This window comes from Herpailurus yagouaroundi, unplaced genomic scaffold (assembly GCF_014898765.1).
Source record: "Herpailurus yagouaroundi ecotype Mexico unplaced genomic scaffold, PumYag 202, whole genome shotgun sequence".
NCBI classification, from domain to species: Eukaryota; Metazoa; Chordata; class Mammalia; order Carnivora; family Felidae; genus Herpailurus; species Herpailurus yagouaroundi.
The window spans coordinates 11743386-11769073 of record NW_024412433.1 but is presented as its reverse complement, the minus strand read 5'-3'; the positions used below and the strand labels follow the sequence as shown (position 1 = coordinate 11769073).

At 41.5% G+C, this 25688-nt stretch overlaps 1 protein-coding gene across 9 annotated transcripts in view; it reads right to left on the bottom strand.

Annotated features, from left to right (window-relative positions):
* COL4A4 (collagen type IV alpha 4 chain) overlaps window positions 1-25688 on the bottom strand; it is a 130605-nt gene that overhangs the window by 99222 nt on the left and 5695 nt on the right. For 7 of the 9 annotated variants that reach the window (XM_040450813.1, XM_040450819.1, XM_040450821.1 and 4 more), the window contains exons 3-5: window positions 13142-13300; window positions 10092-10134; window positions 6090-6167 (exon numbers count right to left, since the gene is read on the bottom strand). In XM_040450813.1, coding sequence (XP_040306747.1) covers window positions 6090-6167; window positions 10092-10134; window positions 13142-13197 — 177 coding nt within the window. In that variant the 5' untranslated portion in view covers window positions 13198-13300. Of the gene's footprint in view, window positions 1-6089; window positions 6168-10091; window positions 10135-13141; window positions 13301-17231; window positions 17541-17645; window positions 17684-25688 lie in introns of those variants that run through there. The other 2 variants (XM_040450817.1, XM_040450816.1) reach the window with 2 other exon arrangements.

Sequence of the window (25688 nt, the reverse complement as noted above, 5' to 3'; positions counted from 1 at the left end):
CTTTAACAAGCAAAGCCCAAGTTGGAAACTGGCAGCTGGTGGGCTAAATTCTACTGGGAGATTTGTCAGTAGGCACTGTGTTTTCTCCCACTCTGGATTCGGATGCCTTTGCACGACAAATGCCCTGTCCAGCTCCCCACAGTCCCCAAGGCAGACGTCCCCTCCCAGGGCCCCTCGCTGGGGGTGTCCTTGGAAAGCACCTGAGTCTCAGGCAGGGCTTCATTACTCAGAGAACTCTCCAGCAGAGACAAAATGAGCTGGGGAGTTTGTTTTTGGAGGAGAAAGATGTGGAAGAAAAATAAAGCAGAACCAAAACTCTAAGGGGGTGGATGACAGATCAAATTTGTCACTTGTCATTGGACTCTGCTTCCACCAAAATACAACATCATTGACTTATGTGTGCTTTGGGACCTCAGAAGAATTGCTCTGTACCATTTATCAGTTATAGACTGTTTCACAGTTGTAGACTATACTAGAATACAGCTGTGTGAGGGATAAAGAGATCGGGTTCTGGAACTTTGTGTGCAAATAATTTAATGGTTAAAAATGTTAATAATTAAAATCTCCCAAGTAAATTCCATTTTTATCATGGAACGCAGGCTCTTAGGAGCATGAGAGACAAATGAATGAGATTATGGGGGAAAATACTTGTGCATTTTTTTTAGTGACTTAAACTTCCCCAAGGAAACACTGATTTGCTAATGTGTGATTTCAGCTTTCAAACCAGGAAGGAAAAAAAAAACAAACAGATCTTGAGTTTTACACTATTTGGCTTCTTTGCATAAAAGTCAAATTATACAGTTCTTAATAGAACAGTTAACAGTTTAATAGTTGGTGGACTCCATTCAATGAAAAATATGGACATTTTCTATTTGATTCTGGAAAATGCTACAGAACGTGTCTTTATCATCATGCTAGTTACTACAATGGAGCTTGTAAAAGACACATAATTTTCCCTGCAAGTCTAGTCTATAAAGACACATAATTCTCCCTGCAAGGAGACAACCATCAAAAAACTGAAGATTCCTTCACTGAAACTGGCAAAGAAAATCTTAAAATCTCAGCCAGTGCCAACCTCATTCATATCCTCAAAGAGGGACTATTAGGAGGTTAGGGGAAATGTCAGGGCATAGCTGCAAAATATTTTGGAAGGCAACTGAATAGCTGCTATATGCAAACGGCCATGCCTACCTCACAGAACCGGAGGCTGTTAGAGCCTGGAGGAACAGAACCAGCCAGATAGGATAAACCCTTATTTCTCACCTGAGGCTCTCAACCAGAAAGAAGGCACAGGGGTTCCAGTCTCCTACCCTCGACTGGAGCTCTTTTGAGGGTGCTCGTGGACTGTTTAATGGCACTGTTCAAAATACTTCTCTCTGGCCCTACTTGAAACCACATGGGAATTTGAGCTTATGTGAGATTGCACATTTAATAACAGGTTTCAACGATGCGTGTGCAGGTGAGGGTGGGGAGGACTGAGGTGGGAGACTCCCTACTAACCCTGCTCCCCGCTTCTCTTAGGATGTGGCAGGTATCCCCGGAAGCACGCTACAGGCCAGCGTGGCCACCCACTCAGGCTCCCAGTCCTGCCCAGGCTGGAGACTTAGTTTTCACGTATTGATTTATGTGCACTAACCGCCTGCTATGTTTCCACTGCGGACCAGAGGCCAGCAGAAGCATTTCCCAGGTGTCCACGTGACGACCTTGAAGGGTGTGTGCTCGTAATCTCATGAAGAGGGTCGTGTGCACCGACGCTCACACCCAAACAGAGATACAGGCCGGGGTGCAAGCAGTAAAGGGAAGGGGCCCAGGGTCCTGCCAGGGGCCTCAGCACTGGCTGGGAGGAGCTGCGGCAGGGAGGGGAATGCTTTGGGAGAGCTGGAGTCTCCACCGAGCTCCTTGGGGAGGGCAGGAGAAACAGAGGCAGAGCGGAAGTGGGAAGACAGCCCGGAAAAGGGGAGGCAAGCGAGAATATTCGGATTACGCTCCGGGGAGAGCCGATGGCCCACGTGATGCAGTAGGAGAGGCGCAAAGGGGAAGCGTGTTGATCGCCGGTGGAAACACATGGTTCGGCCAGACTGCAGGCCTCCGGGGTGCACTGATGAGGCTGAACTTCACTCTGTCAGAAGTGAAGGACCCCCCCCTTGGCTCCCTGCCTCAGATGCACCCCAGCTGTACCTCAGGCTCCAGCCTGAGTCTAGAGTTCCAAGCCCAACCCCATCGTTCCACTGCACGGGGCCAGCGTCAATCCAGAGACAGAAGTTTTGATTTGGGGCTTAAACAACTCACTCAGGCATGAACCCCTAAAGGGGGAATCATTTCCTTCTTAGGAATGCCTGGCTGAGCCACTAGCAGGCTGCACTGTCTCAGGCAGATCCTCCACCCTCCGGGACTGTGTGGATTCCTGTCTCTCTAGACCCCCTCGAGCTGTCACTGCAGCTCCCGAGATGGTATGTGAGTTGGCTGCTTGCTGAGTACTTGGGAGCACCCACCTCCCATGCCACCTGGCAGTTATGCGCAAGCCAAGCTCCCAAACTCCCAGCCGGACGTCGCTGCCAGCAACTTGCAGCCTTCATGTGGGAGCCATCTGTCTCGGAAAGGGCAAGGGTTGACCAGCGCTCCGCGTTCTGTTCTGCCCGACCACCCAGCAACAGGGACCCAGACTGCAGAGTGCAGTCTATCCCCTGAGCCCTCGTCACCCCCGGCACTGGAGACTGTGTTAGGAGACGCAAGGTGCATTGCTCGTGATTGTGGAACACCCGAGGACACAGAAGAGAAAGCACTCGTGGTGTAAATACCAGGAAACGAATGCTTGGGCAGCTCGAAGCACCCGCCCGAGTTCACAAGGTTATGACGACGGTCTGGTGTTTGAATGTGAGTGTGCAGGCACCGATGTTTGTGATCACAGGCCAAATGCTAAAACCAAAGTCAGACACCGGGGTGGGGTTTCCACCTCTTCCACATACGAGTGAGTTATTAAAACTCGTGGAAATCCAGGCTCCTTGTATTGAAAGATGAAAATATTAACCCCATCAGCCTCACAGAGCTGTTGTGGGAGGAGAGCAGGGTTTGTCCACTCAGCACAGGTAAGTTTTTGGTGTGGGGGCTGTTCTGTGCATTGGGGGTGCCGAACCGCATCCCTGGCCCGTACCCACGAGATACTGTAGCACCCCCCCCCATCCAGTTGTGACAACCAACAAATGTCTCTAGACCTCGCCAGATGTCCGGACCAAAACAATTCTCGGCCTTATTTACATCAGAGCCTTATCCAAGCAACTGTTCCCATTTGTTTTGTGATGCCCCCATTAGCATCCTCTCAAGAAGCTGATCCATTTTTCTTGGGTCTCAAACTCAAAGGGTCTTAAAATTTAGATGCACTGATTTCTTTCTCATTTATACAATCTTGGTATGTTTATATTAAAAATCACAGGAGGGGCACCTAAGCGGCTCAGTCAGTTAAGCATCTGACTTTGGCTCAAGTCATGATCTCACGGTTTGTGGGTTCGGCCCCGTCTGGTTCTGTGCAGAAAGCTCAGAGCCTGGAGCCTGTTTCAGATTCTGCGTTTCCCTCTCTCTCTGCCCCTCCCCTGCTCATGTTCTATCTGTCTGTCTCTCTCTCTCAAAAATAAATAAACATTAAAATAAATTTTTTTTAAATCACAGGAAAGCCAGACTTTCCCCCCCACCCCCGAATAAGGCATACATATACGTGAAAAAGGCACTTCTTAGATTGCTAGGTTTTAGTGTCTTTACTTTTTAAAAGAATTTTTATTGAGATGTAACTGACATATAAACGTTATATTAGTTTCATAATTTGATATGTGTATAGATTGCAAAGTGATCACCACGATAAGTTTAGTTAGCATCTGTCCTCACACAGTAACTTTTTTTCCCCCTTGTGATGATAACTCTTAAGATCTACTCACAATAACCTTCAAATAGACCAGATAGTATTATGTACTATACTCATCATGCTGTACAGTATATTCCCGGGACTTACTTATTTTATAACTAGAAGTTAGCACCTCTTTTTTTGAATCATGTCATGAAAGCAGCTTGACAAATCTCAAGATAGGGGCGCCTGGGTGCCTCAGTTGGTTAAGCGTCTGCCTTTGGCTCAGGTCATGATCTCAAGGTTCATGAATTTGAGCCCCGCATCAGGCTCTGTCCTGACAGTGCAGAGCCCGCTTGGGATCCTTATTCTCCTCTCTCTCTTTCTCAGCCTCTACCCTGCTTGCACTCTCTCTCTCAAAATAAACAAACTTAAAAAGCAGTTTAAAAAAAATTTTTTAAAGGAAAAGAAAAACCTTAAGATAAATTCTGAGCTCCAAAGTTTTTGAAGTATTAAAGAAACAATGCAGTTTAAGCAGGAGGGGATTTGCCATAATTCATGCTCTGAAAGTTAGCTGGTTTCAGGAAGAGAGCTCAACACAGGAGCCCCTTACATATTGCACACGTATCGTGCAGAGAGAAAGCAAAGCTATGGGAGAAATATATGGCCCCTTCCCTCAGGAGAGGTCTTGCCTCCTTGTAGACTGGTCATCCCTGAACTGTGCTTTTTGAGCATTACTCCCTATAGAATCGATGGGAACATGTTGCAACAGAATCACTGATCTGACTCAAAAACTGTCCAAAGTTTCTAAAGCAAGTTTCTCTTTTCTTGTAAGATGGCAGGAGTATTTTTAATCCAAAGAATTGTTTGATCTACTACGCCAGCACAAATGAGCGGGTGGGCCGCCAGCTGCTGCTATCAGAATATAAGGGAGACAGAGGTCCATAAATGTTCAAGTGACCCTCCTACAGTAGCCAAGAGGGCTCTTGTGCCTTGCGGGGACAGAGAACGTAGTGTAGTCACCCAGAGCCCCGTCCTGGGTGGACTTGAGTAACAGGCTACACCTCTCTGAGCTTTGATCTTCTGCCTTGCAAAGTCAGCACGCTGAGATAGTAAGAGAGTAGTCATGAGGAGTCAGGGACCTAAAGCGTTTGGGGAACACAGATGGTGTGCGGCACGTAAGAAGCACACAAGAAATGCAGCCATGCACAATAGATGCATACAGAACACTATGCCCATGTGACTTCAATAGGTGCTATCCCAAAAAGAGTTTTGTAGTCCAATGTCTGGATATACCACTTTAGATAAGTTTAAACCAGGTTTCCCCCGCCTCACTACACTACTTCTCAGAGCCTTTAAAATGTTTATATGTTGGGGCACCTGGCTCATGACTTTGGCTCAGGTCATGATTTCACGGTTTGTGGGTTCAAGACCTGCGTTGGGCTCTGTGCTGACAGCTCACAACCTAAAGCCTGCTTAGGATTCCCTCTCTCTCTCTCTCTCTCTCTCTCTCTGCCCCTCCCCTGCTTCACTCTGTGTCTTGCTCTCTCTCAAAAATAAATAAACATTAAAAAAAAAATGCTGATATGCAACCTGAGTTTCAAGATGGCGACCTAGCATGTACCATTTGGCACAGGACCCTTTTTGCATAAGGCAGTTCACAAGATTAGCGTGGTATGAAACACTGGGTAAATCACAGCTTGCACTTCTAAGCTTGATGCCTAGTGTAATAAAACTGGGATGGCTTATCAGAATGTACATAACTTTCACTGTAAAACAGAAACATTGACAATTATCAGAACATGCTAAGAATCTGGGACTACTTAACTTTAAGTATTCACAATGGCTCAAATTTCAACATGCTGCCCATGTTGACTTTTTTCCTAACATTTTACTGTGGTAAGGACACTTAATATGAGATCTGCTCTCCCAACCAATTTTTTAAAATATGTTTTAATGTTTGTTTTTGAGAGAGAGAGAGAGAGAGAGAGAGAGAGAGAGAGGGTGAGGGGCAGAGAGAGAGGGGGACACAGAATCTGACTGACCGAAGTTGGGCGCTTAACCGACTGAGCCACCCAGGTGCCCCCGCTCCCAACCAACGTTTCAGTGAATATGACATTATTGTTGACTCTAGGTAGACATCCTACAGCAGATCTCTAGAGCTAACCCATCTTGCATCACCAAAACTTTATGCCCGTTGATGAGTAACTCCTCATTTCTTCCTCCCACTGCCCATACTGATTTTTACATCACTTACCCGAGACCCTTTTTCAGGAAAGCACTGGCAAACTGAGCAATCTCTTCCTCCGCAAGGCCCAATAAACTTCTTTGCACTCTGGAAAGTGAAGCATCTGGTTTAGTAAACTGGTATTCCTTGCTTAGCTGCGTACATGATATTTAACTTACAACAAGCATCTCGGTTTACCTAACTCATGGGAATTCCACAGTATACCTTTACCTTGGAAACCTCGAAAAGAAAACTCTCATGTTGATACATAAAAAGACAAAGAACTTCCATTGTGGCTCGATAAGAGTGCTGACGATTGTGTGAGAAAAATAAAAGTTTATGTGAGCTGGCATTGAAAAAAGCTCCCTTCTGAGGCCACTTTTTTTTTTTAGCAAGAATCTTCTGTGATGTCCTTCTCCTGGCAAGACTTCATTTACTAAGTTGTGAACGATCTTAGAGTGTAAACTATATGATTAGGAAAACTGTAAGGACACAATGGTGTCTCACTTCAATTATAAACTTGGCTGCTTTTCAGGACGCTCTTGCTTCCCCTCCAGCACCACCAAGTCCTTCCTGGTCACTGCTCCCGTCACAGCCTTGGATTTTCACACGAAAACTGTTTCCTGCAAACTGCTAAAACTCCAAGATGGTTCTTCTAATGTGTCTCTCAAGCAGAAAGCTCCTGAACTTGAACAAGGTGAGCCCTTCCCCACTTCTCGCTAACCTCTCTCCAACATTCTCTTTAGAGAGTTTCTCCACACTCACATGTTTTCTTAACTTTCATGCTTCTTCCAAACACACACACACACACACACACACACACACACACACACACCACACACATACCACACACACACACACACACACACACATGCACACACACACGCGCTCTTTAGGAAGAATCAGGCCCTTGTTCTCACAAATCCTCATTGTCTATATCCAGAGTCATCTGTCACTTCAATACAAAAGCATAATCCCAGAATAACTGTTTCTATAAGTAGATCCCTTAACAACAAAACAGCCACCATGATGCACCTGCAGTGACAATGACAATGAACACTGACCATTCCTTCAGAGCCTGGGGCGGTGGGTTGGGAAGAACTAGTGGCAAAAACAGCTCTAGATGCTACGAGCTGAGAGTGTGGACAGGAATATCAGAAAGGCACCAGGGATATACTTCGCCTAGTTCATGATCTCGCCTGGTCCAGCCCTCACTGTAACACTTATATATTACCCACACATTTCTATGACTGATAGATCTTTTACATTCAAGGCTATAAACGTGAGTCTTTACACCAAAGCATAATGGGGAAACATACAACATTTGAACCAATACTCACAGTTCAGTTGGAAAACAAATATGTATACCTACACACCAATGTACATAAGTATGTATGGAAGGACATACAAGTAGGTGTACATATGAATACACACATGTGTAATCATACACATATATATGAGTATGTGTATGGGAGGAAAAAGGATCTATCCCGAATGTATTTATTTTTCAGTCACACAACTTAGACCTCTTTTTTCTAGAAAAAAAAAATATGCTCAGACACATCCCAAAAGAAAAATCTTTAAATTAAGCATTAATAAAAAAAGACATTTTTATAAACAAAATTCTTTAGAGTCATTGAAAGTATATAAGAATGTGAACCTTTACAAGAGTTAAGTTAAAAAAAACTGTATTTGAAGTTTCCAAAATAGAAGCCTCTTGAGTTTTGAGTCACATTGTTATCTATGAATGCAGAACCATCAAGTTCAAAACTCTGATAAAGTGACGAAAAAAAAAAAAAAAAGGTTAAATGCCCAGGTCCAGGACATCATGAAAACACTTTAAAGCAACTGGTCTGAATCCTTGGGTTCATTTAAGGTTGGGACTCATTACTATGTGTTCAGTGAAATATCAAAACAACCAGAGAAAGAAGGTCAGTTGATTAGCTGGCTTGATAATAAAGACAAGTTTGTTCTTTTATTGTTTTTTTTTTTTTCTTAATTGTGCCAACCATCACAGAGATGTTTGTAGCATCTGAAAATTACATTTCAGGAAAGAATTGGTGTAAAATAAATTAACAGATTCTAATTAAAAAAAAAAACAGAAATAGTCACATGTAAAGCTTTGGTACTGATAAAAGAAAAAAGCAAGAGGTAATTTTAGGCTCTAAGAAGTTTTTGTACGTTAGATATAGCCCAATAAATACCACTTTAGGGGAGGCATTCATAGAGGGAAAATATGTGCCACAAAAACAGACTGTATGAACCCATTTGAAAAAGATAAATACTATGGCTCACACCAAGGCAACATTCAAAGTAGAAACCATATTCACCGGAATACACTGATGTTCTCCAAAACTAATGTCATTCTTCAAAGAGGAAAAAAAAAGAAAAGTTCCTGTTTTAGCCCAGATATTTTTTAAACAAACGTATGTTGAATAAAATGTTTATGAGGTACGTTATTAATTTCTAGATTAATAACTGGTCCTACATGCATACCTCTATTTTCTTTTTTCAAAAACAACATTTGCATATGATAAAAAATTCAAACAGGGCAAAAGAGTATAATGGGGAAAGAAATTTTCTTTTCCAGCCCAGGCCCTCCCATTCCCTCACCTAGAGGCAATCACTCTCCTCAATCTGTTTCTGGGTAGTTATGAGCACTTTCACACCAGGAACACATATGCACACACTCACATACACACACGCGCACGCACACCCACCCACACACACACTTTTTGGTGATTTGAATGTTGTTTTATTTTTACCCAAATGGTATATTTCTCTGTACCTTGCTGCCTTCACTTAGATGCCTTCAAAGTCATTCCAAGTTAATAGAATCGCTCTTCCTCACATGAAGTACTTGTTTAATCTGTCCTTCTTGATGGGCCATTAGCTACCTCCCTTCGTTACTAAACACTACAATATTTTTGTGTGTTTTCTTTATGCGCAAGTCAGTATAAACATATATAATAAATTCCCAAAAGGAAACTTCCTGGGTCAACAGGATTAGACATTTGAAATTCTGAAGGATAATGCCAAATTGCCTCCCATAACTTTTGCATCAATTTATATCAGTATCTTTAAAAGACAACTATAATATCGCAACTTTGGTGTGAAATCTCTAATATCTCTGCATAGCACAACCTGATAGGAGGGTCCAGGCTAGATGAGTCTTTGTTTCAAGAATTTTTTTTCCCACGTATGGAACATAAGAAACAAAGGAAGTGAAATTTAAGACTCTGTAGGCTCTTCTAATGGGGCGGTGGGGGGGGGGGGAGAGAATATAATACAAAAATAAACTTAGAGAAATCAAGTAAAAAGAAATCCAGACACATATCTCAGTGTGTTTCCATTCTTACTTCAGATGATGCTCTCAAATGCATGGGACTAAGTGGTACACGGCATATCATCCTACTTGGGGAGAGCTTCTGATTCCTCTCTGGTCCTGACCAGTAGGAAAAGGAGAACAGAAAGCAACTTTCTATTTTGATTTGCCTTGAAAAGACCCATGTTAACTGAAATAACAGAAACTGGATTGGGTAAATCCAAGCCAGAGAGGATGGCAGATGGGGACGTGCTCACTAGGGTGACTTAACCCGTTCAGTTATCTCAAGATCTGAGTTACTGGCAGTCCATAGTGTGATTTCCCAGAAATGTCTGGGGTTGGGTTTAATAACTCAGATTCCTCAGTGGGAAGCAGAAGACAGAGATCTTATTACAGAATATTCTAGGTTTATCCTTCTCCAGAGTTAAAATGTTCACATGTAATCTTGTATGTCTTGATTTAATCTTGAAGTAGGCCAGCCGCTTCCAGCCCCCCTTCAAAAAAAGATTTTAACACAGGGTAATGTTATAAAATGAAGAAATCCCCAATACCTGGGCAATTTGGTAAGCAGTTTTGAGTGTGGAAAAGAAACCTTAGAGTTCACCTAGTCCAGCCTTTCATTTTACAGATGAGAAAACTGAGTCCCACAGACAAAAAGGCTTATAACAAGAATATTGCATGCAATCAGAGCTAATTAATGTACTTACCGCATATATGTGTTGTACAGAAAACAGGATAAGTATAAGCAACCTACGAAACAGCAAAAATGCAGATAAACATAAACTGTTCATTTTCATGCAAAACAAACTAAAAAGAGAAAGAACAAAAGAAGAAATTCCAGGCTTTTTTTTTTTTTTCTAATAGGCCACTGTTATCAGTGACAAGATAAATGTTACTCTCTCTCTGCTTGTCATCATTATCTTCCTTCTTGCTATTCAGTCAAGAAGTACTCACACCCCTTTAGTGGGGTCCTCACTGGGCTGGGTACCCTGGGGACACTCTGAAGGTGAGACTGGATGGGTAGATGAGGGAATGGAGACGACTCTCTGAATGAAATGTAGATGAGTGAGGGAAGGAGGCAGCTCAGTGTATCCTGGATGCCATTAAGTGGAACCAACTGGAAGGAGGGAGGAGGGAAGAAAATCTAATGGACTGGGGAGATGATTTGGAAAGGAAGGAAAATAATATGAATCAGCTAGGGAAGAGTTAAGTGGTTCAGGGTCTTGTAAGCGAGGCAGAAATCCACTGGGGATAACATCATAACTATAAACAAACTTTAACAGAGAAGAGATACAACCATAAAAGACCATTGTTATGGACCAAATGTTTGTAGCATCTCTCTGCCCCCCACTGCCCACAAATTTATGAGTTGAAATCTTCACCCTTTAGAATGATAGTAGAAGGTAATGCCTTTGGGAGGTGATTAGGTCACAAGAGTGGAGTCCTTATGAATGGGATTAGTGCCCTTTATACAGGGACCCCAGAGAGCTCTCTCTCCCCCTCTTTCCACCATGTGAGGACAAACCAAGATGTTGGCAGTCTGCAACCTGGAAGACGCTCTCACCAGAACCCACTGCACTGGCACCCTGATCTCAGACTGCCAGCCTCCAGAACTGGGAGAAATAAATTTCTGTTCTTTGTAAACCCCCTGGTATGGTATTATTCCAGGAGCCCAGTCTGACTGTGACAACCACTAAACATTCACATACATCTGCCTTGGGCTTATATTGGTCAAAGAGCTTTCATATTCATCATGTCATTTAATTCTTAAACAGCTCTGATGGATTTGGGGACTCAGGTCACATCATTCCCAGGGATGAGAGGAGAGCTGCGGTCCAGCCAGACTCAGGCTGTGATTTCCCTGCCAGCTCTGTCCTTTTTTCTAAGTAGAGTCTTCTGTCTGAAACCCACGTCCTAAGTGAGCCTTCTTTTTCCACACTGTCCCCCTCTCATGCTAAAATGCTGAGAAACATTATAGAAAGCTGCAGAGTCGTGCCTCTGGACGAGACCCAGACTAGGAGATTGGGGACTGCGGCAGGCCGAGCCCATGCTTACTGGCTACCCCACTGAGGTCTTCCTTCTCCCCAACCCTGCTGTTGGAGTTCATGACAATGCCAACAAAGGTAAGGTTGGCATTTCAGTGAAGTATCTAAGTAATTAAGAGAACAAAAAGTTGAAAGAGTGTTAAACATGGGATAAAATGTTTTAAGTCAAGTATTTATAACTACCGTTTGCTAATTGGGCCCTTATCACTTTGGATATTTGTAAATAAGTACATGTTACATCCCATACTGGTTTTGGCCATCCCCATATATATAGTCTCATTAAAACTGTAGTTAGGGATGGGGATGCCTGGGTGGCTCAGTCGGTTGAGCATCCGACTTCGGCTCAGGTCATGATCTCACAGTTCATGGGTTTGAGGCCCACATCAAGCTCTGTGCGGACAGCTCAGAGCCTGGAGACCGCTTAGGATTCTCTGTCTCCCTCTCTCTCTCTGCCCCTCCCCAACTCCTGCTCACACTCTGTCTCTGTCAAAAATAAAGAAACTTAAAAAAAAAAAAAAAAAAAAAAAAAAAACACCGTAGTCGGGGCATGTTTTTTCCACATTTTGCACAAAAGCAAACTGACCCAGAAATGTTGGGCAATGTCCTCAAAAGCTTGCTGGAAGGGGGCAAGGACGGATGATGTCCGGGTCAGTGCTCAATCTCTCTTGTCCTTCCTTCGCCCTGTCCTCTGATAGTTCCTCCTGCTGCTGTGTGTATTGAAAAAAAGGCAGTTCTTTTTTTCTTTTAAAAAACCATTAAAATTAAGACTATGTTGCAGTTTCCTCCCCATCCACTCCAAATAAGTTAGATTCTCCTGTAGTCCTGAAACAAATCCATTCTTCCTACCACTCTCTCATGCATACATATTCATCGGCCTCAAAACTTTTCTTACTTTTCACTATTTAAGACGTTGCTGTCTTAACTCCCAATGTCTTTTTTGGTCCCTTCTGACAATAGCATGTTAGTTTCCTACCAGCCCCATAACACATTACCAAAAACTTGGTGGCTTAAAACCAACAGGAATTTGTTATGTCTCCATACATGGAGACTCCAACATGGGTCTCACTGTTGAAAATCAAAGTGGGGGCAGGGCTGTGTTCCTTCTGGAGGCTCTGGGGGAGATTCAGTGTCCTTGTATTTTCCAGATTCTGGAGGCTGCCTGCATTCCTTGGCCCCTGGTCTCCTTTCCGTCTTCAGAGCCAGCAATGGCTGGTCACGTCAGTCTCATCCCTGTGACCTGTTTCCATTGTCACATCTCCTTTGCCCCTCACCCTCCTGCTTCCCTCTTTCACTTCTAAGGACCCTTGTGATTACACCGGACCCACTCAGATAATCCAGAATAAGCTCCCTAAAGTCAGCTGATTAGCAAGTTTAATGTTATCTACAAACATAAATCCCCATCACCTGGAACAGACCATATTATCAGGATCCAGGGATTAGGATGTGGATACCTAAAACCTAGTAAGAGGACAAGAATCTGCAGCCTTTAGATGAATGTCTTTCCCATTGGCGATGATGTGGGTGTAATTCAGGGAGAGTAGAGAGAACTGGTGTTTAATAAAAATGAATCACAAAATAGCAGGCATAATAGATAGGATTCTGGAACACTTTGGCCTCTTGACACATGAAACGTTCAGACAATTCATAACTGTAAAACCAAATTTAGGAGAAATTATTAAATATAAGCAAGTTATCACACGGAGGACACTCACCAGGGATCTGTGGCCAATGGCTTGATCCACCTGAATGAGCACTTTATTGACGCCATGTGCCTGGATTACTTCACAGTCAAGTCTTGGTACTTAAAAAAAATTCTGTCAGGTTTCTCTTCTCTTCCAGAAGACTCTCACTTGTAAGTGGGGTGCTATGTCCTAGGTTTAAAGTTTTTATATGTTAAATATAGATACATCTCTTAAAACACAATATTCTTTATAATGTTGAAAATAATTACTTTCATTATTCACAGCAATGGAAATATTTTCTAAGGGGGGAGTTCAACTTTTTTTGACAAAACAATCTTAGTGGTAATAAAACTGAATAAATACCAATTTTTGTTCTTAGAAATAAAAACACTCTCCAGTTATTTGTGTCATAAATATATTTTTGAGAAATGAAATATAGATGTATATAATGCTTGTATAAAAATTATTGCTTCATTTTGTTAAGTGGCATTTTCTCCTATTTAACATTTGCCCTTGAAAATCCAAGTTAAAATTCACTTAAGTGCATTTTTTTACTTTTTGGAACTAGGAAGGGGACCCTTTAGTATAGAAACATATACTTTTCACGCACACAGCAAACACATACGAAAATATTTTTATGTTAAATGGTTTCCATAGTTGTGGAAAACACTTTGATGGTTCCTCAAAAAGTTAAATGCAGAATTACCATAAGACCCAGCAATTCCACTCCCAGTTATAACCAAGAGAATTGACACTATATTCATGCATAAACTTGTACATAAATATTCATAATAGACAAAAAGTGCAAACAAGCAAAACGCCCATCAACTGATGAATGGATAAGCAAAATGTGCTACTTCCACACAAGAGATTTGGCCATAAAAAGGAATGAAGGACTGATACATAGATGAACCTTGAAAACATCATGTTACGGGAAAGACACATATAGTATGATTTCATGTCTATGAAATAACCAGAATAGGCAACTCCACGGAGACAGAAAGTAGAGTAGTAATTGTCAGGGGTTGGAGGAGAGAATTGGGAAGTTTCTTCTTGAGACTATGGAATGTTCTGGAATTAGATAGTGGTGCTGGTTGCACATGACTATACTAAAAAACACTGAATTATGAACTTTAAAATAATTCAGTGACTTTATTTTGTGAATTTTATCTCAAAAAAAAGAGAAAACATAGGATTCAAAAAATTCTATATCTTTGATTAAAAAAGGTATAGATATTATATAAAAAGACCTGGCCTAAAGGAATGTCTTGATATTGAAATGTCTTCAAATGGAAATTTTTTGATTTCTGGATAAAATCTGGATAAACTAATTCAATGCTGTGTTTATGGAATACTAGTTCCCCATGTAAGTGGTAGAACAACATTCCTTGATACAGTTTGAAAGTCAGGTAGAAAAAGAATCACTTTGAGGGACCGGATCATTTCCCATCCCCAAATCCATCATTCAAAACAATGTTTTTTTTATTTTTTATTTTTTTTGTTTATTTATTTTTGAAAGTGAGAGAGACAGAGCATGAGTTGGGGAGGGACAGAGAGAGAGACACACAGAATCTGAAATAGGCTCCAGGCTCCAAGCTGTCAGCACAGAGCCCGACACAAGCCTTGAACTCACAGACCTCGAGATCATGATCTGAACTGAAATAAGATGCTTAACCAACTGAGCCACCCAGGCATCCCTCCACATTGATCATTTTAAATATGTTTTTTTAGCTGCATACTGGAAGAAAATCTCAATAAAACAAATTATTGATTTAGAAGGAATACACAAATTGGTTTGAATCATTCAAAAGGTACTCAATTGGGGCACCTGGGTGGCTCAGTCGGTCAAGCATCTGACTTTGGCTCAGGTCATGATCTCACGGTTCATGAGTGGGAGTCCCGCATCAGGCTCTGTGCTGACAGCTCCAAGTCTGGAGGCTGCTTCAGATTCTGTGTCTCCCTCTCTCTGCCCCTCCCCCGCCCATGCTCGCTCTCTCTCTCTCTCTCTGTCTCTCAAAAATGAATAAACGTTAAAAAAAAAAAGGTACTCATTAAACAGATAAGAAATAGTCAAAAAATTAAAGAAAACCAGGGATATTTACATTTAACCACAAAATAGATACATCATGCATTAATCTCTACGCATATTGTGATAAAGGGCGTACAAACAAGGATTTTATTAAAATAGAGTGTTTTTGCAGTCACTTTCAGACAAGAATGCCTGATCATGGTCCTAACACTTAGGAGTTTCTCAATACATTTTGTAACTGACTGACCAGATGGCTGGCTGGTTGGGTGGATGGACAGATGGGCCAATCCGCAGAAATCCAACTGGCCTCCCACTAGTGAAAGGACATCGCTAATTGGGAGCAGCCAATGCACCCTCATCACCATGCACTTAGTAAGCTCTGTGACAATAGGGATTTTGTCTCTTAATTCACAGTTATCCCCAGGGCCATAATCGTGCCTGGAATAGAGTTGGCGCTTAATATATATTCATCGGATGAATGAATTTACAGAATATACTTTGGGCTAATCAAATGTATTTAACAGAGAATGTAAGATAAGGCCAACTTTGAATACACATGAGGTGATGGAGAAAGGAAGAAAGAGGGCCATGGAAAGAGGGATCGTTACAGCCTTGGGAGAAGTGGAGAGGCATGGACACTAATTACACCTTGGACCTTCTGCTAAGAGTGCTGGGCACATCAAATCACTTCCTTCACCACAATTCAGTAAGGAAAGTATTAGTTCAGTTGTGAAGGAAAACCAGCTTGGGTCAGTTTAAGTAACTGGTGCAAATTCACAGAGCTAATAAATGGTAGACCTGGGGGGTTTTGACTCCAGTACAGATCCCTTCTGCCATTTGACACCTAAGCATAGCAGTCTGCAGATGTCTGCCCTGACACTCCCCCTAAGAATGTTTTTTAAGTTACACATACCCCCTTTTCATTTTTTACGAGTTAATATCTAAACACTTTCATCTTCTCTTTAAAGGTGCTAAGAGTATAATTTGGAACGTTGTACATGGTGACTTATAAAACAAAATGAGTTGCAGCCCTACTCTGACATAGCCAATGGACCATCATAATCATTCTAAGGATGGTTCTTGCCACCATCAGCTTAAAATATGTGCACAACAAGTTCTTAGCCAGATAGAAATTTTACCTCATTTTCATTCTTGAACTAATATTTCCAATTCATCCCCCATGTATATCCTAGTGCAGCGTATTTTTATACTTGAAAATTCTTATATAGATTACCTTACTATGCTTCTCTGTGACAAAAATATGTATATAAATTATTTTTTTTATTTCCTATGATCACAAATCTCTAAGTCATAAATGTTTTTGCCTCAATGTGTTTATCATTATGATGATAAGTGGTATATAATCCACCAAAACCAAATAAATTAAAATTTTGATAAACAATTATTGAACACATTACAAATGAAATTTTACTGGAAATGTACTCGGCAATGAATGAATTGGGGATTTCGGTTTCTCAAATAGTTTATTTAGCCCAGATCAACAAATGAGATCTGGTCAAGAAATGAGGTGGGTCAAGCAACAGTACTCCTTCCATTATAATTTCTAAAAACTTTGAATTCTAATAAATCTATTCACAGAAACAAGACTTTGTGAATGGAAGGAATTTCTTCTATAAATGTCATGCAGTTCTTTGAACTTCTCCTAAATTGTATGCCAAAAGCAATATAGAATTTATCATCAAGAATCATTTTGAGTGATCTACCACCTGATAAGTCTTACTAGAAACCACCTGGCCCAGGGATATGGAACCCAAAAGGTGGAATGTTCTCTGTTCTCAGCACCTGCATTTATGCTGCCCAGCGTCTGCCTCACAAACAGATCTTGCCTTCGGGGGGGCAAAGCAGGGTGGGTGGGGGCAGAGGGGTATGCTTCTCTGGTGAAAACCAGCAAAAGGAAAAACTGTAAAAGGTGGTGGTGAGAACATGAAGCAAAGACCCATCTTCAGACAGAACAATTCTAAGAAAGAATATGATAGCAGTTGAGAATCTGCAAGTTGATTCCTTGACTTCATCTTCCAAGCTGACTGCACAACTCTTAGGAATCATTCTGTCTCCCAAGGGCGTATGTACCTCAGCTTGAAGACCTCTGCTCTCCAGGAGCTGCCAGTGGTAAAAAACTGCCTTGTTCACTGTTTGACCCAGAGCAAGCCTTGGATGAGCACGTGTTGAATCCCACACGTCTGTCGAGCCCAAAACTAGCCATGAACAAGTCGTGGAGAATTTATAACTGTTCTCCTAACTAAGTCGCCACAACAGCTGAGCACGTGATGCTCAGGGCCCATGTGACGATCAGCTTGCACCGTGAGCATCGGTGTTGTCAAAACGCAGTCACACAGGTAATCCACAGCAATCCGAGAGGAGTTTCTTCGTTGCAACTGCCTGTGTTAAGAGCATAAAAACTTTTGTCTCAACCGAGCTTCTGACTGCACCAGACAACAAAACAAAAATACTCTCTCGCTCAGAACAGTGTTCCTTGTAACCTACCTTCTCAGAAATACATGGCTGTCATCACATAGGACTGGCCAAGGCAGGGAGTTTCCAATGGAGTCTATCATTATTAGCAAAAAAAAAAAAAAAAAAAAAAAAAAGCTTTGCAACCCAAAGCGCTACGCCTATGCCACCAAGACATATGCAAACAATGCAAACAGCTGCTTTGGGAGATTGCCTACCTAGGAAACTTCTGCCAAGGTTCTGCACCTTTCAAAGGACATGCTTTAGTTTGTCAACTGTTATTCTCAGGAAGGGAGCATTCTCCAGGGGCTGCTGTGTCAGGGCCCACTCAGGTCCCGCCTTCAGCCCAGCTAAGTGAGGGTGCAGCCAGATTTCCAGATTTTCATCAGCCAGCCACGTGGTGGAGGAAGATAACCACCTGACCTAGAGGCAGCCCAACCCAGAGCTTGACCTAGAGCTCTGGCTCAGGGCCGGGGATACTGCAAACTGGATGGCTCCTCTCAGAGACAGGACTTAGGAAAGAGAAGAAAGGGGCTGGGGGAGGAAGAAGCCCCGAAGGAGAGTCAGACATTCGAAGGCTGAAACAGGTCTAGGAGAAGCACAAGCCTGAATTTAGAGGAAACATATCCTCAGTAATCATAAAAAATTGGGGTTTTAAGAAAGGAAAATGTGAAAAGAGAAAGACTGACGGTCCATCAGAGAATGAAAGACTAGCTCATTCCCAAGAGCTGCCCCATTTCTGATGCAGGCTTATAGTCTATTATTCCCTTTATCTGAGCAAACTGACCTGTCCAGCCAAGTCTGATGAAAAGCATTGCTCTGCCCCCATAGCTGGTCCCAAGGCTGGACACCCCAACAGGAAGCTCTCTTGGAGGTTCCCCCAGAGGATCCCCCAGAAGATCTCCCCCAAAGATCCTGGATCTCTGAACATCAGCCTCGTTCAACAACCAAAGTAAGGTCCACAGGCTCTTTCCCAGCCTGTATTTATTTCAGTAAGCTCTAACTTATACAGCAAATATCATTAGCTTCTCTTTTTCCAACTCCCTGGGCTGATTTTTTTTTTTTTCACTCCTTTATGAACGTTCCTGGACTCCAATTCCCCTGGGACTCCTCATGAGTCTTTGCTCGATGTTTTCCAAATGCTATGTCTGGGAACAAGATCTGAGACCTTCTAAATCATTATTTCTACTACGGGGAATTTGTTTTCTCTGCAACCCAATCTTGAAAAGAAATACACCCTGCTTGGGTTCTCATCGACCGGGGGATGGGAGCAGGGAATGGTCAAGATTACAGGACCGGATAGCAGGAGACTGAGTATCAGAATCTTCCAGTCACAAAAAGGTAATATAAGTATGATGTCTTTTCTTTTCCAAAGTAACATTAAGTCTTTGAGCTTTTTTAAATAATAATATTTTTGTTCTTTCAGTGAAATGAATTCCTATTAACTTAATATCTACACGTTCTTTCTTTTGACCTTCTGACACTGAACTATCTGAAGACTCTCCAAGGTGAAATTTTTCTGATAGTCTGAACACCTATTTGTATATACCTTTATCTTTCCAAAATAGAATTCCTAAAGGCTCATCTTTGCAAACAAGTAAGAAAAGGGCCTCGAAGGATAGAAAAGTGTTCCCAGAAAAAGAATGACAATGCTGTGTCCACCTCAGTGGCCGGACATCTTCTTTCAAGGCTTACACTTCCCATGTTAAGAGATGACTCAACCTTTCCCCAACATATAAGCTGCTTATTTGGTTTTGGTATTTAGAAAATCCCATATTCTTGGGTTGACTCTACCTGCAGACGTTGAAAGAGTTCAGGTTGGTTTGAGCTTTTTAGCAAAAACAATCCATCTCAACAAGTAAGTATCACAAGTCTTATAAAGCAGGTCATGAATCTGTGTGGTCCATGAACCACTGGAATGTGGTTGGAGCTTCATGTTCTCTGAGAAGCAACACGGAAAAACTTTGAGAACTACTCAAATAAATTCTTGAGAATGACTCTGAGTTCCAACCTGACCAGCATGCTGCTGGATTATGGCCAATCCCGCCCCCACCTTGCCTTCCCTGCAGGTTCAGTTGAATTGTTTAAGAGTGCTATGGAGTCCTCAGTTGACCTTGGAGTTGAATTCGTTAGTCCAAAGCCAACTGGACTTTATCTCAGCTAACCTACTATTCTGCCAACATAGGCTTTTATTATCATTTTCTCCTTGAAGACTCCTCCCAATATCAACAGAAAAGTTGACAACAACCATAATAATGTCACTGCTTGGGAACCGCATGGAGGTGATATATGTTCCAAAAATACACAATGGATTTTCAAAACCAGATGGGCCCTCACCTCCAAGCTAAGAATGACATTCTTGACTCAAAATGATGTATGTCTCATGTCAAAAACACTAATCCCCCAGGTTTCTCTAGGTCTGTGATTTTCCCCTCTGGGCAGGGCCGGGTGACTCTATCTGAATTCTCTGGACCTTTCAGACCTCTGGGAACTGCCTTTGTGTTGAGCTCTGGCAGTAACACCCCATAATCCCAACAGGCAGGGCCCACCCGTACTGTGAGGCTGACGTGTGCCTTTGGTGACTTCTCCCCTCCTCCACAGAGACAATCTGCCTTCTTCTCCTGGTCCATGCATCTCACGGTTAGGGATAACAGCAGGCTCTGGAGTTAGAAAGCCTTGTGCTCAGATCTTGACCACTTAGCCTTGTAACCCTGAGCAAGTACATAACTCCTCTGAGCTTCTGACTTCTCAGCACGTGAAATTAATCCCTGAGAGAATTACATGAGTCTACACTAGTGCCTAGCACAGTGCCTGACATGTGATAGTAGTTTAAAAAACGTTTGTTTCCTTCCTTCCTAATACCCTGTAGGAGCAAAAGAGCTCCCATGCACAACATATCAGAGAACGGTTAGAAAATTGGGAACTGGAAGCCCGGGCAAAACTCAGGAAGAGGCCAAGATTGGTCAGGAGAGGCAAAAAGATCTGGGGGAAAGAAAAGAGGAGTAAGCTATGACAGACCCTCCCAAAGTACCTATTAAACATAAGGACAGGGGCGCCTGGGTGGCTCAGTTGGTTGAGTGTCCGACTCTAGATCTCGGCTCAGGTCACGATCTCATGGCTCATGAGCTTGAGCCCCACATCTGGCTCTACGCTGATGGCGTGACAGAGGGATCCTGTCTCCTTCTCTCTCTGCCCTTCCCCCACTCTCTTGCTGTCATTCTCCCTCTCTCAAAATAAATAAATATTTAAAAAAAACATGGAGAGAGAAATTATGGAGGGAGATGAAGAATCTTCAGTTAGTGAAGAATCACAGAGTTAACATAAGTTGGAGAAGACCTTAGGAAAAGGCTGGCATTGGGGTTTATCAACCAGAAAGACAGGTCCTTCTGCTATCACTGTTGCTGCAGTTCCCTCTAACCCCTGCCCCACTACACACACACACACACACACACACACACACACACACACACACACGCACACACACTTCTTAGCCCTCCTTCTCCTCTTCTGCTTTCCTTTCTCCTCCTCTTCGCCATCATCACAATAGTCACCAACACCACGACCATAAGAAAGTATAGGGGCACTTGGGTGACTCCATCAGTTGAGCGTCTGACTTCGGCTCAGGTCATAATCTCACAGTTCATGGGTTCAAGCCCCGCATCAGGCTCCCTGCTGACATCTCAGAGCCTGGAGCCTGCTTCGGATTCTGTGTCTCCCTCTCTCCCTGCCCCTCCCCAGTCTGCACTCTTCTCTCTCTCTCTCTCAAAAATAAATAAACCTAATTTTTTTTTTTTTTAGAAATTATAATGAGCAGCATTGCCAGAGGACCACCTATATGCTAAGCACTGCTAAGGGCTTAACACAGAGCTGCAACCTTCACAGTAACCCTGAGTTAAATATTATGATTACTTCTTTTACAAGTAAGTCACACACGCAGTAAGTGGCATACCCAGGATTCAAACTCCAAAGACTTCCTTATTAGCCATGACACGACACAGCTTCAAAATTCATGAAAATTCATGGATGAGTTTCAGGAATTCATCTCTAAGAACAACTTTATCCTTCAATAATAGCAGCAGCAGTGAGAGTCATTTCTGAATGTAATGGGAACACTATGATACAAAGACATTCAGCTTCCCATGAAACACCGAAAACTTGAATTTTTCTTGTGTGAAGGTCTGTATGTTTGGGATCGCAAATCTAGAAACTTCTATAGGACAGTTGGAAATCTTAAAGGGCATCACTTCTCACTAAAATGTAGGAAAGTTGAATATTCAAACATTTAAGGTAGCCATGTAGGCGAAAGAAAGAAAGAAAGAAAGATTTCACAAAATGTGTCCAAATGAACTTTAAAGGTAAACAAAGTAGGGTGAGTGTGCAGTTGGTTCCAAGACAGGAGGAAAGCTTTGTCTTGGTGAGAAGGAGCACAGTAGTCATGTGAGTCTTGTACCTTTTCTGAGGAGAGCTTAACTATCTCCTTTTCCTCTGGCTGCATTTCTGTCTTCTACCCAGTGTCCATCTGTCTTGTGTCTGGCAGGAGCTGGCTCCTAGAAACTCAGAATCTCCTACTGGGTCTCTCCTTTGGGGCAAGACCTGGACCTAGACTCTTCTCGGGATGCTTCTGACCTCTGGAACCTAATAAACGTTTCAAGGGCATCCCTCAAACCTAGGCTTCAAAGCCAGCCCATCCCACAGGTTGCTGCAGACCATAAAACACATTCAGTGTTTCTGTGTGGACATTATGCACCAGTAAATAACTGCTCAAAGCCAAGACAGCATGCTAGGTATGGGAAGAGGATATCATGTGGGCAGAGTGGCCGAGATGACTAACAGCTGGAAGTTTCACGAAAACATAAAGAATTCTATTATTAAAGTAACATTGTCTCCGTGTTCTAAAATTGGAAAGTGAGATTTTTTTTCCAAACTTCAGAAATTAAGGATAAGAAGAGGTCTATATTAATTTTTTACAATAAAAGTATTAAGCATGTGTAAAAAATAAAATAGTACACAGAATTTTGACTATACATGAAAATTATAAGATTTGTAAATTCAAGTCAACTAAAAATGTAATAATGTTTAAAATTTGAAGTGAATTTCAGTTAACTTGCCTGGCATTCACCAGAAAGTTTTTTTCTGGAATCAACTCCATATACTTTTGGTACAACGTAAATAAATACCTATGATTTTGTTCATTCAAGAAATATCTATCCATCTCCCATTTTGTATCAAATACCATGCTAGGCCCTGTAGATACTAAAATGAATTTTCTTTACCTGAAGTAATCAATATTACTTTTAAGTAGATCGGGGAAAGTTAAAGATGTGTATTGTAATCACTAAAGTAACCACTAAAAACAATTCAGAAAGATATAAGTAGAAGCCAATGAAAAATTAAAATGGAATACTAAAAAAATTGAATAACATAAAAGAATCCCCAAAAAAGGAACTGAGACAGAAAATAAATGGAGAAATGGCAGACCTAACTATAATCCTATCAACTAGTTTATATGAAAATATACTAAAAATTCCTACTAAGAGGCAAAGACTGCCATACTTGATTTAAAAAAGAAAAAGCCAACTATATGCCATAAAATACACACTTTAAATAAAAAGACACAAATATATTGAAAGCAAAGGCCAGGAAAACATCTCCCACACAAATAGTACATACAAGAAAGGCAGACTGGCTATGCCCATGGCACATAAGAGATTTGAAAATAGGAAGCAACACCATACGGATCAGAAAGTTAATATACCAGAAAGCAACACATATCATAAATATAGGGACTTAGTAGCAGAACTTCAAAATACGGGAAGCAAAAATTGAAAAACTAAAAAAAGAAATAGATAATTTTCAAACATACTTGGGACACTAACTCTTCTCTTGGTATTTGATAGAACAAGGTAGAAAGTATCCGTCAAGACACAGAAGATCTGAAGAACACCATCAACCACCCTGCCCTAATTTATATATATAAAAGACTACACCCAACAACTACTGAATATATATTCTTTCCCCCACGTGGATGTAGTGTGCTTACCAAGATAGACCATACACTGGAACATGAAACAATCTCAATAGATTCCAAAAGATTGAAATCTTGTGGAGAATTGAATTCAGACTCAACTTCATAAACCACCTAGGAAATTTCCAAATATTTGGAAATTAACACACTCCAAATAACCCATGAGTCAAAGAAAATATTTTGAACTGAGTGATAATGAAAACAACACATCAAAATTTATGGGATATAACTTACCCAACACAGGCAAAGAAAATATATCTATAAATGTTCATATTAGGAAAGAAGAAAAGTCTAAATCAATTATCTAAGCTCCTATTCTGGAAAATGAGGAAAAGAAGAACAAATTAATCAAAGCTAAGAAATAATAAAGGTAGAACAGGAACTCAACAGAAGAAAAAGCATTCAAGCAATAGAGAACAATGAATGAAACTCTAACCTTGGCTCTTCAGTTTTTAAAAAGGTAAAGAAAATTGATCAACTTGATAAATTACCATTGTCAAAAATGACAAAGGGGAAAACATGACAGATCTACAGGTATTAAAAAGATCAGGGGGGCCTGGGTGGCTCAAGTCAGTTAAGAGTCCGACTTCAGCTTAGGTCATGATTTCACAGTTCATGGGTTCAAGCCCTGCGTCAGGCTCTGTGCTGACAGCTCAGAGCCTGGACCCTGCTTCTGATTCTATGTCTCCCTCACTCTCTGCCCCTCCCCCGCTTGTGTGTGTGTGTGCTCTCTCTCTCTCTCTCTCAAAAATAAACATTAAAAATGTTTTTAAAAAGATCAGAATCTTCTGAACAATTATATACTAATACATTTGATAATGTATAAAAAATGAACACATTCCAAGAAAGATGAAAATTATCAAAACTGACACAGGAAGCAACAGAAAATCTGCATAGCCCTATATCAGTTAAATTCACGATAATTAAATGAAATTCAAAACCTTCCGCAAGGAAAACTCCAGGGTCAGCTGGCTTCACCGGTGAATTCTATCAAATATTTAAGGAAGAAATGACATCAATTCTTCAAATACTCTTACAGAAAATAGAAGATAGAATGCTAGGCAACTCATTTTATGAGGTAAGTATTACTCAAATACCAACTAGATGAGGATATTACAAGACAACTATAGATCAATACCCCTCATGAATGTAGACACCACTGTCCTTAACACGACGTGAGCTGATCAAATACACATATATGTAAGTTCAAATTATCTAGGACAGCATAAGCTATTTTTTAAAAAACCAACAACAAAGTTGGAGAACTTGCATACCCTGATTTCAAGAACCTGCTCGAAAGCTATAGTACTAAGGAAATGTAACATTGGTGAAAGAAGAGACAGGTATATGAGAGGAACAAATAAAAGACCCAAATATAGACAATTAATTGATTTTCTATTAAAATCAAGACGATTTAGTGGAGAAAGAGAAGTCTTTTCAACAAATGGTGCTGGGACAGCTGGATATCCGTATAAGAAAAGCAAATTTAAAACAGATCCTGGGGCGCCTGGGTGGCTCAGTCGGTTAAGCATCCAACTTCGGCTCAGGTCATGATCTCTTGGCTCATGGGCTCGAGCCCTGCGTTGGGTTCAGTACTGACAGCTCAGACCCTGGAGCCTGCTTCAAATTTTGTCTCTCTCTCTCTCTCTCTGCTCCTCCCCTGTTTGCGCTCTGTCTCTGTCTCTCAAAAATGAACAAACATTGAAAAAACATTGTTTTAATAATAAAATTATATATATATATTATATATATAAACAACTAATATAACTCAACAGTAAGAAGAGGAACATTTTTTTTATTTTTTATTCTTAAGCTTGTTTATTTATTTGAGAGAGAGCTCAAGCTCGAGGGAGAGTTTGAGAGAGAGCAGGGGAGGAACAGAGAGAGAGAGGGAGAGAGAAATCCAAGCAGGCTCCACAGTGTCAGTGCAGAGCCCAACACAGGGGCTCGATCTCACGAACCATGAGATCATGACCTGAGCCGAAATCAAGAGATGGACACTTAACCGACTGAGCCACCCAGGCACCCCAAACAATCAATGTTTTTAAAAT